General features: G+C 43.5%; 1 protein-coding gene across 2 annotated transcripts in view; it reads right to left on the bottom strand.

The window, feature by feature from the left end:
• LOC110499153 (uncharacterized) overlaps positions 1-16,373 on the bottom strand; it is a 114,884-nt gene that overhangs the window by 34,699 nt on the left and 63,812 nt on the right. For both annotated transcript variants that reach the window (XM_090212625.1, XM_021576100.3), the window contains exon 10: positions 14,733-14,822. In XM_090212625.1, the coding sequence (XP_090068751.1) occupies positions 14,733-14,822 (90 nt within the window). The remainder of the gene's footprint in view (positions 1-14,732; positions 14,823-16,373) is intronic.

The raw sequence follows: 16,373 nt of genomic DNA, 5'->3' as shown, positions 1-16,373 counted from the left end.
TCTTTCAGCATAAAACAAGAAACTGTGATTGCAGTGGCTAAGGGATGAAAACATTGGAGAATTGAAAAAACATTGCCTGGTCTGATGAATCCCGGTTCCTGCTGTCTCACGCTGATGGGAGGACTAGGGTATGGAGAAAACCACAAGAATACATGCATCCATCATGACGTATGTCAACATAGCAAACTGGTGGTGGTGGTGTGATTGTGTGGGGTGTGTTTTCATGGCACACATTGGGCCCCTTGATAAAAGCGGAGCAACGTTTGAATGCCACAGGATATCTGAAGATCATTGCCAATCATGTGCATCCCTTCATAGCAGCAGTGTATCCATCTGTGAATTATTTTTTTCAGCAGGATAATGCCCCATGCCACAAGGCAGGAATGGTTCCATGGACATGACAGTGAATTCAGCTTACTGCGGTGGCCTGCCCAGTCACCAGATCTCAATCCAACTGAGCATGTGTGGGATGAGACTATTTGGAGTAGATATCCACTACCAGCCAACTTGACACAACTGTGGGAAGCATTGGAGTCAACATGCCAGCATCCTTGTGTAACGCTTTCGACACCTTGTAGAGTCCATGCCTCAACACATTGAGTCTGTTCTGAGGGGAAAAGGGGGAACAATGCAATATTAGGAAGGTGTTCCTAATGTTTTGTATACTGCTTATGCCATAAGTTACGAGTGCATTTTATGTTACTTTTGGGTTGTAAATATATTATAATGCTTGCATGAATGTCATGCTGAATATATGTTCATGTCATTGTCACCAATCAACTGCAATAGACGGATTGGTTGTAGACTGATGGATAGACTGATTGGGAACCATATCAGGCTACCATAGATATACAAATACCTAGACCTACTAAACTCCTAGACATACAAAACCCCTAGACAATACAAAACTAGCATACCCACCCTCGTCACACCCTGACCTAACCAAAATATAAAGAAAACAGAGATATTAAAGGTCAGAGCGTGACATTCTCTCTCTCGGAGGACCTGAGCCCTAGGACCATGGTCAGGACTACCAGGCCTGATGACTCCTTACTGTCCCCAGTCCACCTGGCCGTGCTGCTGCTCCAGTTTCAACTGTTCTACCTGCGGCTATGGAACCCAGACCTGTTCACCGGATGTGCTACCTGTCCCAGACCTGCTGTTTTCAACTCTCTAGAGACAGCAGGAGCAGTAGAGATACTCTGAATGATCGGCTATGAAAAGCCAACTGACATTTACTCCTGAGGTGCTGACCTGTTGCACCCTCGACAACCACTGTGATTATTATTATTTGACCATGCTGGTCATCTATGAACATTTGAACATCTTGGCCATGTTCTGTTATAATCTCCACCTGGCACAGCCAGAAGAGGACTGGCCACCCCTCATAGCCTGGTTCCTCTCTAGGTTTCTTCCTAGGTTCTGGCCTTTCTAAGGAGTTTTTCCTAGCCACTGTGCTTCTACACCTGCATTGCCTGCTGTTTGGGGTTTTAGGCTGGGTTTCTGTACAGCACTTTGTGACATCATCTGATGTAATAAGGGCTTAATAAAAACATTTGATTGATTTGATTGATATTGGTCTGAGAACAATTGTTGTTTGGTACTCCAAAAATAGCAATTTCTGCACTAGGGTGCAACTTGATATCAAATGCTTCAGAAAAGGTTTTAAATATAGTGGACCATTAATCTGTCAGACAGGGACAGGACCAGAACATGTGGGTCAAGTCCACCAAGGGGCCTTGACACCTGTCACATGACCCATCAATATTTGGGTAGAATTTGGATAATCTGGCCTTGCTGAAATGGATACGGTGAAGTACCTTAAACTGTGTAATGCTTAGCCGGGCACAAGAGGAGCTTCCATTTACAGTAAGTAAGGCATTATTCCAGACTTCATCAGTGATCTCTCCACCAAGTTCCCTTTCCCACTCAGATCGGATTTTATTGAGTGATAGGTTATCAAGGCACATGATTATCTAAAAAATACAGGATATGAGTTACTTTAGTTGAAAAGGTGTTTTGGGTGATAGAATTTGAAAGGTTGGGCTTCAAGTGCGAATAAACCGGCGGAATTTGAAATACCTAAATAAACTTGAATGGGGTAGAATCAATTTGATAGTGAGGTCTTCGAAAATGGCAAAGGTGCCATCAATATAATGTAATTAAACTTAGTAAGGCCATTCATCTGCCACAGCCTAAAAGCTGAACCAGTTTGCCTGGAAGGAAGAGGTGAGTATTACATATAGGACCTTGAATATAAAAAATATTGACAACAACTGGATTGGATGTGTAGCACGAAGCTGAAAGAGGGAGATTGGAGGTGACTAAGGCTGACAAAGAGGAGGAGAAACAGGAATTGGCTTTTGTTTGACACCAGTCCGTTTCTGGGGTGTGAAGCCAGTAAATAATATTTTGTATATTCGCTGCCCAGTAATAATACATCAAGTTAGGAATGGCCAGTCCTCCGTGTGTTCTATCTCTCTGGAGAAATGCTTTACGTATTCTTGGATTCCCACCGCCCAATAGAAAAAAATATATAAGTTTATCCACTGAAGTGAAAAAATACTTTGGTAAAAAAAGACGGAGACATTGGAACAAGTACAGACATCTGGGCAATACATTCATCTTGATCCAATTCACTTTACCAGCTCAAGTAAAATGAAGAATACTCCAGCTCTGAAAGTCCAGTTTAAATTTGTTAATTAGGGGAGTAAAGTTCTCATCATGGGGGGGAAGACAAGGTACGGGTGATAATGATCCCTAAATATTTAAAGCCAGACTTGGACATACGAAATGGAATAGTATCCTGTGGAATTTGTAATGCTAATTAATTAATAGGAAAGCATTCATTTTTTGAGAAATTCAATGTATAGCCCGAAAACACACCAAACCTACGCAGTACGTCCCTCGGGGACAAACGCTTCAGGGTCTGAGATATATAAAAGCAAGTCATCTGCATACAAGGAAACTTTGTGTTCCAGTCCGCATCTGTAGATACTATGTATTGAGGGTGTGGCCTTTAAACTTAATAGAAAGGGGTTCTATCGCCAGGGCAAAAAACAGAGGTGACATTGGACATCCCTTGAATATGGCCCTTGATAATGGGAAATACTGTGAACGAAGAACTGATGCCTTGAGTACAACAGTCGAACTCAGGAAATTATGTTTGTGCAGGGATGTTTTTGAGCTTAGCATTTGTCAACACAGGCAGCGCAAGCCTCCCTCTATGCTTATGGACGAGTGAAAAACTAAAAGTATGTGTCTTAGATATAGTTTTCAAATACAAACTTGATATGTCCGAACTCAGCATCAAATAGGCGTCCCAAAAATAACATAGTCATTTGTGGTAGAACATTTATTTTGGCAATTTTGTGCATTTATTAAATCCCACTGGGTAACTTGATTTTGAATGTGTCATGTAAACAAGATCATTAGGGAAATCTTTCTTATTTCTTATTCTTTCTTTTTTGAAAAATATGTAAACATTTAAATCAAACTATTATAGTAATCTGACTATTCACAATAATACTCAGTGCTACCGTGTTCCTATTGGTCAGTCACTGGGATTGGCTTCTGACACTGCCAAAACTTTGTCGGAGACTACGACCGCATGTAGTGGTACTTAATTGGCAGACCCAGACCCTGTCCCACTGAACGAACCAAAATTTCCAGCAATTGTTTACGACGCAAGATTTGGCCCACAACGGGGAAATTTTATCTGGGACAGCAAAATCATGTCATAAGACGGCAAAATGTTTACAGTCTGTGCAGGCCTTTAGCTAGCTCAACTATGCACTTGCCTCTGCTAGCAATACACTGCGCTAACATTAGCCTAGACTGTACCATGTAAAATAACAGTTTAAAACGTGTAAAAAACAACTTCTTCTGGATATAATAGTTTCTGTAGGTTCAGACTTCCTCACCAATATTTTGTTATGTCTGGGGGGGATTCATAAGAACATCTTTATAACAATTCAAAAATTATGAGATGGGAGACAGGAATTATTTCAACCATTTATCTAGAACTTGCTCATTTCAACACACAGAACCCCCATGATGCTCTGCGGCACAACCCCAATGCACAACACTAATCCTTTCCTAGAATTGCTGATAGGAAAGTTATGTCGGTCTAATACCCTGACTGAACACTGAGGGGGGTGTGTCAGCACTATGACCAGTGTGCAAACATCTCTCTGTGTGACATACTACTTCTGCTGAGCAATAGTATGTGGGACTAGGGAACAGGACAGTGGCCCCTAGTGCACATTTGAATGGTTTAAAGTGTTCTTTGTGTCAAAATTGGGTACACACAGATACAGACGTATAGATGTATAAGTAACCTGCAAGAATGTGTGAGCTCAGCATACACACAACCCATCCCCACACATACAGTGGGGCAAAAAAGTATTTAGTCAGCCACCAATTGTGCAAGTTCTCCCACTTAAAAAGATGAGAGAGGCCTGTAATTTTCATCATAGGTACACTTCAACTATGACAGACAAAATGGGGGAAAAAAATCCAGAAAATCACATTGTAGGATTTTTAATGAATTTCTTTGCAAATTATGGTGGAAAATAAGTATTTGGTCACCTACAAACAAGCAAGATTTCTGGCTCTCACAGACCTGTAACTTCTTCTTTAAGAGGCTCCTCTGTCCTCCACTCGTTACCTGTATTAATGGCACCTGTTTGAACTTGTTATCAGTATAAAAGACACCTGTCCACAACCTCAAACAGTCACACTCCAAACTCCACTATGGCCAAAACCAAAGAGCTGTCAAAGGACACCAGAAACAAAATTGTAGACCTGCACCAGGCTGGGAAGACTGAATCTGCAATAGGTAAGCAGCTTAGTTTGAAGAAATCAACTGTGGGAGCAATTATTAGGAAATGGAAGACATACAAGATACATGATAATCTCCCTCGATCTGGGGCTCCACGCAAGATCTCACCCCGTGGGGTCAAAATGATCACAAGAATGGTGAGCAAAAATCCCAGAACCACACGGGGGGACCTAATGAATGACCTGCAGAGAGCTGGGACCAAAGCCTACCATCAGTAACACACTACGCCACCAGGGACTCAAATCCTGCAGTGCCAGACGTGTCCCCCTGCTTAAGCCAGTACATGTCCTGGCCCGTCTGAAGTTTGCTAGAGAGCATTTGGATGATCCAGAAGAAGATTGTGAGAATGTCATATGGTCAGATGAAACCAAAATATACATTTTTGGTAAAAACTCAACTCGTCGTGTTTGGAGGACAAAGAATGCTGAGTTGCATCCAAAGAACACCATACCTACTGTGAAGCATGGGGGTGGGGGCTGTTTTTCTGCAAAGGGACCAGGACGACTGATCCGTGTAAAGGAAAGAATGAATGGGGCCATGTATTGTGAAATTTTGAGTGAAAACCTCCTTCCATCAGCAAGGGCATTGAAGATGTAACGTGGCTGGGTCTTTCAGCATGACAATGATCCCGAACACACCGCCTGGGCAACGAAGGAGTGGCTTCGTAAGAAGCATTTCAAGGTCCTGGAGTGGCCTAGCCAGTCCCCAGATCTCAACCCCATAGAAAATCTTTGGAGGGAGTTGAAAGTCCGTGTTGCCTAGCAACAGCCCCAAAACATCACTGCTCTAGAGGAGATCTGCATGGAGGAATGGGCCAAAATACCAGCAACAGTGTGTGAAAACCTTGTGAAGACTTACAGAAAACGTTTGACCTCTGTCATTGCCAACAAAGGGTATATAACAAAGTATTGAGATAAACTTTTGTTATTGACCAAATACTTATTTTCCACCATAATTTGCAAATAAATTTATTAAAAATCCTACAATGTGATTTTCTGGATTTGTTTTTTCATTTTGTCTGTCATAGTTGAAGTGTACCTATGATGAAAATTACAGGCCTCTCTCATCTTTTTAAGTGGGAGAACAGGCACAATTGGTGTCTGACTAAATACTTTTTTGCCCCACTGTATACCCTGACCCTACACACCCTCTTTAGATACAGGCAGTAGTGCTGGCACTCAAGAAATATGTTTGTTTTTATCCAACACGTCCAAGCAGGAATGCATGGTTCAAGATATTTTGATGTGAAACCTAATCCAGTGATTGCTGTGAATTTTGGGCAACTATAGTTGCTATAATTTACTGTCATAATAGGACTCCAGAATTTCCAGATTTCTGTTGTTGTTCAATTGAGTTATTTATGTGCACTAACTAATAGCATAGGCTAATTCCTTTGGGGTTCAACACCTGAGGAAGTGGAAACTCAAAACACACAATCTAGATCGCTAACTTTAAATATAATGCCCACTGCTAGTAGGTATGTATTCATCCAACAGTAAATGTATGTGCTAAAAAAAACTTTGCAGTTGCCTATGCCCTCGCAATGGGCAGTGCCCATTTCGCGCACGTACGCCGCTCCAAACTGTGTCTCAAAGCCATATCAAATACTGTACCTTGGCTGTAAAATAGTTGCTATTGAGCTGAGTATTGAGAGTTGAGAAGAAAAAACATGTACAGTGGAAGTCGGAAGTTTACGTACACTTAGGTTGGAGTCATTAAAACTAATTTTTCAACCACTCCACAAATTTCTTGTTAACAAACTATATTTTTAGCAAGTCGGTTAGGACATCTACTTTGTGCATGACACAAGTCATTTTTCCAACAATTGTTTAAAGACAGATTATTTCACTTATAATTCACTGTATCACAATTCCAGTGGGTCAGAAGTTTACATACACTTAGTTGACTGTGCCTTTAAACAGGTTGGAAAATTCCATATAATTATGTCATGGCTTTAGAAGCTTCTGATAGGCTAATTGACATCATTTGAGTCAATTGGAGGTGTACCTGTGGATGTATTTCAAGGCATACCTTCAAACTCAGTGCCTCTATGCTTGACATCATGGGAAAATCAAAAGAAATCAGCCAAAACATTGTAGACCTCCACAAGTCTGGTTCATCCTTAGGAGCAATTTCCAAACGCCTGAAGGTACCACGTTCATCTGTACAAACAATAGTATGCAAGTATAAACACCATGGGACAACGCAGCCGTCAAACCGCTCAGGAAGGAGACGCGCTCTGTCTCCTAAAGAACAACTTATTTTGGTGCGAAAAGTGCAAATCAATCCCAGAACAACAGCAAAGGACCTTGTGAAGATGCTGGAGGAAACAGGTACAAAAGTATCTATGTCCATAGTAAAACGAGTCCTATATCGACATGACCTGAAAGGCCGCTCAGCAAGGAAGAAGCCACTGCTCCAAAACCGGCATAAAAAAGCCAGACTACGGTTTGCCACTGCACATGGGGACAAAGATCATACTTTTTGCAGAAATGTCCTCTGGTTTGATGAAACAAAAATAGAACTGTTTGGGCATAATGACCATCGTTATTTTAGGAGGAAAAAGGGGAGGCTTGCAAGCTGAAGAACACCATCCCAACCGTGAAGCACGGGGGTGGCAGCATCTTGTTGTGGTGGAGCTTTGCTGCAGGAGCGGCTGGTGCACTTCACAAAATAGATGGCATCATGAGGGAGGATAATTGTGTGGATATATTGAAGCAACATCTCAAGACATCAGTCAGGAAGTTAAAGCTTGGTGGCAAATGGGTCTCCCAATTGGACAAAGACCCCAAGCATACTTCCAACGTTGTGGCAAAATGGCTTAAGGATAACAAAGTCAAGGTATTGGAGTGGCCATCACAAAGCCCTGACCTCAATCCTATAGAAGTTTGTGGGCAGAACTTAAAAAGCGTGTGTGAGCAAGGAGGCCTACAAACCTGACTCAGTTACACCAGCTCTGTCAGGAGGAATGGGAATGGGCCAAAATTCACCCATCTTATTGTGGGAAGCTTGTGGATGGCTACCCGAAACATTTGACCCAAGTTAAACAATTTAAAGGCAATGCTACCAAATATTAATTGAGTGTCTGACCCACTGGGAATGTGATTAAATAATTAAAAGCTGAAAAAAAGCGTTCTCTCTACTATTATTCTGACATTTCACATTCTTAAAATAAAGTGGTGATGCAAACTGACTTAAGACAGGGAATTATTTCTAGGACTAAATGTCAGGAATTGTGAAAAACTGAGTTTAAATGTATTTGGCTAAGGTGTATGTAAACTTCCATCTTGATAGGGGGGCTGGCCATTGCCCACTGGTCAGTCAAAGTCTCATTACAGATTAGTATAACAGAGAAATTGAGCCAAAATCTTTAAAAACAATCTTAACAGACCCATGGGCCACCGGCCATGTCACCTTTTTCATGGTTTTATTTGTTTTACACAAAAAATAAATGAGAGAAGTGTGACACCATAGCCAGCTAGTTGCACAGTACAGGAGATTTCTCCATTCTGTCCCTCTATTGTAATGTTAACGGGAAACACATCACTGGGTTTAATCTGAGAAAGCTGCATTGCCAAGAGAGAGAGCGGGCGAGAAAGAGAGAGAGGGGGATGGAGAGAGAGAGAGAGAAAGAGAAGGGTAGAAAGAAGGAGAGAGAAAGTTAGTGAGAAAGAGTTAAATAGAGAGCAAGGAGAGAGAGAGAGAATAAGAGAATGAATGAAATAAGCCACCTGGTTCCTGATTTCAGCTGTAGTTGGAGGGTTCAGTTTAGTACCCCTCTGTCCCTCCCAGCCATACCTCAACATACGTATGGAAATCCCCCCCAAAAGATCACCTCACATTTGTCTGTAATCTGTGTAACTGAATGTGATCCGTTTGTGTTTTTCCAGTATTTTGGATGCAAAAGGTTGTAACGGCAGATTTCCTCCTCTTCGTCTGAAGAGGAGTAAGGATCGGACCAAGATGCGGCGTGGTATGTGTTCATGATGATATTTTAATTAAAGAAAACACTCTACACAAAACAATAAACGGAAAAACCGACTGTGACGCTATAAGAACTGTGCTGACACAAGCAACTAACATAGACAATCACCCACCACCCACAATGACAAAACAGGCTACCTAAATATGGTTCCCAATCAGAGACAACGACTAACACCTGCCTCTGATTGAGAACCATATCAGGCCAAACACAGAAACACAAAACATAGACTGCCCACCCCAACTCACGCCCTGACCATACTAAATAAAGACAAAACAAAGGAAAATAAAGGTCAGAACGTGACAAAGGTATTCTCCATACTATATTGTATATCCATATACAGTACCACATATGGCACATGTTTATCACCTTACCCACCTCTATACTCTATATAACTATGTATCTTTGGAGATATGAGATCTATGTGATTTTTTATATTCGATTCTACAGTACTCTAGATACAAGACAGAGTCTCTATAAAATAGTTGAACATGAATATATATGTACATAAACAAATAAACAAACAACGATACAACATGCCTCCTTACTTCACGATAAATAAAATATGCATAACAGAATGAGTGCAGAAGGAGAAAGGAGAAAGAGCTAGAGGAGAGAAAGAGAGTATGGGGAAAGGGGGAAAGGAAAAAACAGAAGACTGGCCATGAGCTGCTTAGTATTAGGGGGTTGAGGAATGGAAGTACTGTAGCAGGGAAAGAGAAAGATGGTGAGAGAGAGAGAGTGTAATGTCAGAGATAGAAGAGAAGAGCAGCACAGGTTTGCCTCCTCTGGGGGTCACTGCTATTTCATACCGCCGGAAATAAAACACTTTGAATCTCAAGAAAAAGGGAGGGAGGGAGGAGAAAGAGAGTAGGCAAAGAGTGAGAGGGTGGCATGGTGTGTGGTGCTGCGGTGCTGGCAAAATGGTGCTATACTGAAAACGGAAACGAGAGGGAGAGCGAGAGCAGGCACGAGAGAGAGAGAGAGAGAGAGAGAGGGGGAAGAGAGAAGGAGATAGAAAGTTAGTGAGAAAGAGAGAGCATTAAAGAGAGAGCTAGAAGTGGAGAGACAGAATGAGAGTATGAAATAAAGAGACAGAGACAGAATGAGAGTGAGTGAAATTGGATGGATTGAGCCCCCACTTGGTGCAGATGTCAGGCTCAGGTTGGCCCAGTATGAGACACATAGCAGCGTGTGTGTGTGTGTTTGTATGTGTGTGTCTATGCATGCACATGTATGTGTGTGTGTGTGTGTGTGCATTCAAGTGCGCCCGTGTGTGTGTTCATGTTTGTGTCTGTGTGCATATAATGGAAAATTATTATGATTATGTGAACTCTGTGCTGAGCAGGGATACATTCCAGGTATGGAGGGGGAAATGGGAAAGTAGGAAAATGAGGGAAGGAGACTAGGGATATGAAGCAGATAACAGGGAATCGGCATGACATTCATTCAGTCAGAAGGAAGGAAGTGATTGAAGGATAAGCCAGGAGGGGGATGGGGCAGAGAAGTGGGAGTGGGAGTGCAAGTAGGTGAGGGAGCATGTACAGTGACAAAGCAAAAGGTGAGAAAGACAGAAAACGAGAGCAAAGCATAGAGAAAAAAAAGTGACAAGAAGATTTAGAAATGGAGAGATGGAGAGCGGGCAGGGGTCCTCAGCACCTCAAAAGGTTCTACAGCTGCAACATCGAGAGCATAGTTGCATCACTGCCTGGTACAGCAACTGCTCGGCCTCCGACCGCAAGGCACTACAGAGGGCCAGTTCATCACTGGGGCTAAGCTTCCTGCCATCCAGCACCTCTACACATTGTCAAAGACCCCAGCCACCCCAGTCATAGACTGTTCTCTCTGCTACCGCACCAAGTCTGGGACCAAAAGGCTTCTCAACAGCATTTACCCCAAAGCCAAAAGACTCCTGAACAGGTAATCAAATGGCTACCCGGACTATTTGCATTGTGTCCATCCACCCCCCCCCCCCCCCCCCCCTTATTTTTAACTTAAAAATTGCACTGTTGGTTAGGGCTTGTTAGTACGCATTTCACTGTAAGGTGAAGTACCTGTTGTATTCGGCGCACGTGACAAATAAACTTTGAATTGACTTGATATAGGTTATATTCACATTGGTGTTTCTGACCCAATGGTTGACCTTTTCTCGTGGCAGCAGATAACACATTTTACTATTGGGATTGCACACTGTGGTATTTCACCTATTTAAATGTTTTTATTTCACCTTTATTTAACCAGGTAGGCTAGTTGAGAACAAGTTCTCATTTACTACTGCGACCTGGCCAAGATAGAGCAAAGCAGTACGACACATACAACAACACAGAGTTACACATGGAATAAACAAACTTACAGTCAATAATATAGTAGAAAAAGTCTATATACAGTGTGTGCAAATGAGGTAAGATAAGGGAGATAATGTAATAAATAGGCCAGGGTTGCAAAGTAATTACAATATACCAATTAAACACTGGAGTGATAATGTGCAGAAGATGAATGTGCAAGTAGAGATATTGGGGTGCAAAGGATCAAGATTAATAAATAAATACAGTATGGGGATGAGGTAGTTGGATGGGCTATTTACAGATGGGCTATGTACAGGTGCAGGGATCTGTGAGCTGCTCTGACAGCCGGTGCTTAAAGCTAGTGAGGGAGATATGAATCTCCAGCTTCAGTGATTCTTGCAGTTCATTCCAATCATTGGCAGCAGAGAACTGGAAGGAAAGGTAGCCAAATGAGGAATTGGCTTTGGGGGTGACTAGTGAGATATACCTGCTGGAGCGTGTGCTACGGGTTGGTGCTGCTATGGTGACCAGTGAGCTGAGATAAGGCGGGGCTTTACCTAGCAAAGACTTGTAGATGACCTGGAGCCAATGGGTTTGGCGATGAGTATGAAGCGAGGACCAGCCAACGAGAGCATACAGGCCGCAGTGGTGGGTAGCATATTGGGCTTTGGTGACAAAACAGATGGCACTGTGATAGACTGCATCCAACCTAACAGATCCAGTTTGTGTTCAAATTGTTTGTGGGCTTGTGTAATTTGAGTGTAATACTGACATATATATCTATATATACTGTACCAGTCAAAAGTTTGGACACACCTACTCATTCAAGGGTTTTTATTTATTTTTACTATTTTCTACATTGTAGATTAATAGTGAAGACATCAAAACTATGAAATAACACATATGGAATGATGTAGTAACCAAAAAATCTTCAAAGCAGCCACCCTTTGCCTTGATGACAGCTTTGCACATGCTTGGCATTCTCTCAACCAGCTTCACCTGGAATGCTTTTCCAACAGTCTTGAAGTAGTTTTTAATTTGGTTGGGTCTAATTGTGTTGCTGCCCTGGTGCTCCATGTGGTTTGTTTGTATTTGTGAACAGAGCCCCAGAACCAGTTGGCTGAGGTGTTCATCTCCTTCAATGTTAGGGTTTTGTGATGGAAGGTTTGGGCATTGCATTCCTTTAGGTGGTTCTGGAATTGAATGGCTCTTTTCTGGATTTTGATAATTAGTGGGCAGGTATAGTCCTATTTCTGCTCTGCATGCATTATTAGGGGTTTTGCGTTGTACTCTGAGGATATCTTTCAGGACTCTGCATGCAGAGTCTCAATTGGGTGTTTTTCCCATTTAGTTCGTTCTTGGTTGGTGAGTGTACCCCAGACCTTACTGCCATAGACGGCAATGAGTTCTATAACTGATTGGAGTATTTTTTGCCAGATTCTAATTGGGATGTCAAATTGTATGCTCCTTTTGATGGCGTAGAAGGCCCTTCTTGCCTCTCAGATTGTTCACAGCCTTGTGGAAGTTACCTGTGGTGCTGACGTTTGCTAGTTACCTCTGGTGCTGATGTTTGCTAGTTATCTGTGGTGCTGATGTTTGCTAGTTACCCGTGGTGCTGATGTTTGCTAGTTACCTGTGGTGTTGATGTTTGCTAGTTTCCTGTGGTGCTGATGGTTGCTAGTTTCATTTGGTGCTGATGGTTGCTAGTTTCCTTTGGTGCTGATGTTTGCTAGTTTCCTTTGGTGCTGATGTTTGCTAGTTTCCTGTGGTGCTGATATTTTCTAGTTACCTGTGGTGCTGATGTTTAGGCTGAGGTATGTGTGATTGTTTGTATCCTCTAGGGCAATTGTGTCTGGAATTAATTTATGCCAAATTGAGTCAAAAGCATTTTTGAATTTATCCCTGTTTTTCCTGTCTCTCTGTTTTCCTTGCTCCTGTTTTTCCCAGTCTCTGTTTGTTTCTAGTCCTCCTGGTTTCAACCCTTGCCTGTCCTGACTGCGTACCCGCCTGCCTGACCACTCTGCCTGTTCTGACTAACAGCCTGCCTATCCTCTTGTACTGTTGTGGACTCGGATCTGGTTTCTGACCCCTGCCTGGCCTGACCTCGAGACTACCTATCGTCTGGTACTGTTTGGACCTGGTTTATGAGCTCTCGCCTGTCCCCGACCTGCTTTTGCCTACTCCCTTTGTTATAATATATGTCGGAGCTCTACCATCTGCCTCCTGTGTCTGCATTTAGGTCTCGCCTTGTGCCCTTAAAAATGCTGTCATTGAAAAAAATATATATATTTTTTTTACATTTGATATGACAAATATACTGTTCAGGCATTCAACTGCTAAGTTAACACCTTCACTATTACAATAAACATTTAGCCCAGAATGTCATCTAGGAGGGATTGGATTTGTTTTTGGCCAATTGTTCTTTGGTAGATTTCTACACTATTTCTTTAATCTATAGCATTTCTTAATAGCATGCAGTTTGTTGGGCTTTGATGCCTCATGTTTGAGTATTGCTCTGTTCAAGTAAGCTGTAATTTTGTCTGAAAGTAATGTAATTCTCTCTCTATGTCTCTCTCTCTCAATTCAATTTCAATTTAAGCACTTTATTGGCATGGGAAACGTATGTTAACATGGCCAAAGCAAGTGAAGTAGATGATAAACAAAAATTAACGGTAAACATTACACTCACAAAAGTTCCAAAAGAATAAAGGCATTGCAAATGTCATATTATGTGCAAACAGTGAAAGTACAAAAGGGTAAATAAACATAAATATGGGTTGTATTTACAATGGTGTTTGTTCTTCACTGGTTGCTATTTACTTGTGGCAACAAGAAGTCTCTCTGTCTCTCTATGTCTCTCTGTATGTCTCTGTATGTCTCTCTAGTTCTCTCACATACAAAAAGCAGTTGTTTTAGAATTCATACACCTTAATTTCTGGGCGAAAAATATTCCATACTCCCTCTCATGTATTATAGATACATCATTTCAACTTGTTGACTTCTGCTCTGGGGAATTGTGTTGAGGGAACACTTTGCAGACAAAATTAATAAAACGCATCATCATTAGCCATGTCAACAGCAGGCAACCCACTGATTTAGCTCATCTGGCATCCACTAGTGTGTCTGTGGGTTCTAAATTAAGTCCCCCAGATGGACCTAATCCCATTATGTTGCCAACAACAGGAATAACCTAATATCATAATCTAATATTGTCTGATCTTGAGCGCAGATGCCCCGGAGGGGATGTGCAGTATATCTTATAGACAACATAACAATTAGCCTCCACCAACCCACACCACCCCGCCCCGCGCCATGCCGAATTGTGCTACAGGGAATGGTGACCGAGGCAGAGCCGTGGTAGGTGGACTCAGGGGACACACGGAGGCCAGCTGGCCGAGCTACTGTACAGAATACCATGGCACAACAACACAAAGCACTCAGCAGGACACACAAACACACTCGCTGTGGCTTGTGTCTGTGTGTTCATGTGTCTGTGTGTCCATGTGCGTGTGCATGCATGTGCATCAGTGTGTGTGTGCTTGTGTGCATGTGCACATGTGTGTATGCGTATGTGTGTGTGCTTGTGTGTGTGTTTATAGCAATGTACAGTACAGTGACTCACCTTCAGAAGGTCTTTGGAAAAGTCTTGACCCTCATTCAGACCCTCCAGGTTGCCAATGAACTGTGTGCAGGACATCCTTTTTCCAATGTTCTGAAAAATATGACACACAGTACTTACTCTTGTCACGCCCTGACCATAGTTTACTTTGTATTTTCTATGTTTTGATTGGTCAGGGTGTGATCTGGGTGGGCATTCTATGTTGGATGTCTTGTTTGTCTATTTCTATGTCTGGCCTGATATGGTTCTCAATCAGAGGCAGGTGTTAGTCATTGTCTCTGATTGGGAACCATATTTAGGTAGCCTGGGTTTCACTGTGTGTTGGTGGGTGATGTTCCTGTCTATGTGTTTTTTTTCACCAGATAGGCTGTTTAGGTTTTCGTTACGTTTTGTTTTGTAGTATTGAATTGGAGATTCGTGTTTCGTATTAATAAACATGGATCGTAAACCACACGCTGCATTTTGGTCCGACTCTCCTTCTCACGAAGAAAACCATTACAGAATCACCCACCACCAACGGACCAAGCAGCGTGTCAACAGGCAGGAGCAGCGCGAGGAGACGCGCAATAAGGACTTCTGGACATGGGAGGAAATCCTCGACGGGAGAGGACCCTGGGCTAAACCAGGGGAGTGTAGCCGCACTAAGGTGCAGCGGGAGAAGAAACAACAGGAACAGCCCAAAGAGGAGTACAGTATGGAGTATACTACTTGGGAGGAGATCGACAGGTGGGCGGCCGACCCAGGGAGAGTGCCGGAGCCCGCCTGGGATTCGCTGGAGCAGTGCGAGGAAGGTTACCGTAGAATGGAGGCGGTGAAAGCAGAGAGGCGCTGGTATGAGAAGGCAGCTCGGCGACGCGGATGGAAGCTTGAGAGGCAGCCCCAAAAATTTCTTGGGGGGGGGCTAACAGGGAGTATGGCTATGCCAGGTAGGAGACCTGGGCAGACTCCCTGTGCTTACCGGGGGGCTAGAGAGACCGGACAGGCACCGTGTTATGCAGTGGTGCGCACGGTGTCTCCAGTGCGGGTGCATAGCCCGGTGCGGTATATTCCAGCTCCGCGTGTCTGCCGGGCTAGATTGAGCGTCGAGCCTAATGCCATGAAGCCGGCTCTACGCAGCTGGTCCCCAGTGCGTCTCCTTGGGCCGGTTTACATGGCACCAGCCTTGCGCTCGGTGTCTCCGGTTCGCCTGCATAGTCCAGTGCGGGCTATTCCACCTCGCCGCACTGGCAGGGCGACCGTGAGCATTCAACCAGGGAAGGTTGGGCAGGCTCGGTGCTCAAGAGCTCCAGTGCGCCTGCACGGTCCGGTTTTTCCAGTACCACCTCCACACCCCAGCCCTCCGGTAGCAGCTCCCCGCACCAGGCTTCCTGTGCGTGTCCTCGGCCCAGTACCACCAGTGCCAGCACCACGCATCAGGCCTACAGTGCGCCTCGCCTGTCCAGCGCTGTCGGAGCCCTCTACCTCTCCAGCGCTGTCGGAGTCTCCCGCCTGTTTAGCGCTGTTAGAGCCTGCCTTCTCTACAGCGCTGCCGGAGTCTCCCGCCTGTTCAGAACTGCCAGTTAGCATAGAGCTGCCAGTTAGCATAGAGCTGCCAGTTAGCATAGAGCTGCCAGTTAGCATAGAGCTGCCAGTTAGCATAGAGCT

This window comes from Oncorhynchus mykiss, chromosome 20 (genome assembly GCF_057628025.1).
Source record: "Oncorhynchus mykiss isolate SJ-2025 chromosome 20, ASM5762802v1, whole genome shotgun sequence".
Lineage (NCBI taxonomy): Eukaryota > Metazoa > Chordata > Actinopteri > Salmoniformes > Salmonidae > Oncorhynchus > Oncorhynchus mykiss.
The sequence above is the reverse complement of the archived record's forward strand: the minus strand, read 5'-3'. Positions and strand labels throughout refer to the sequence as shown.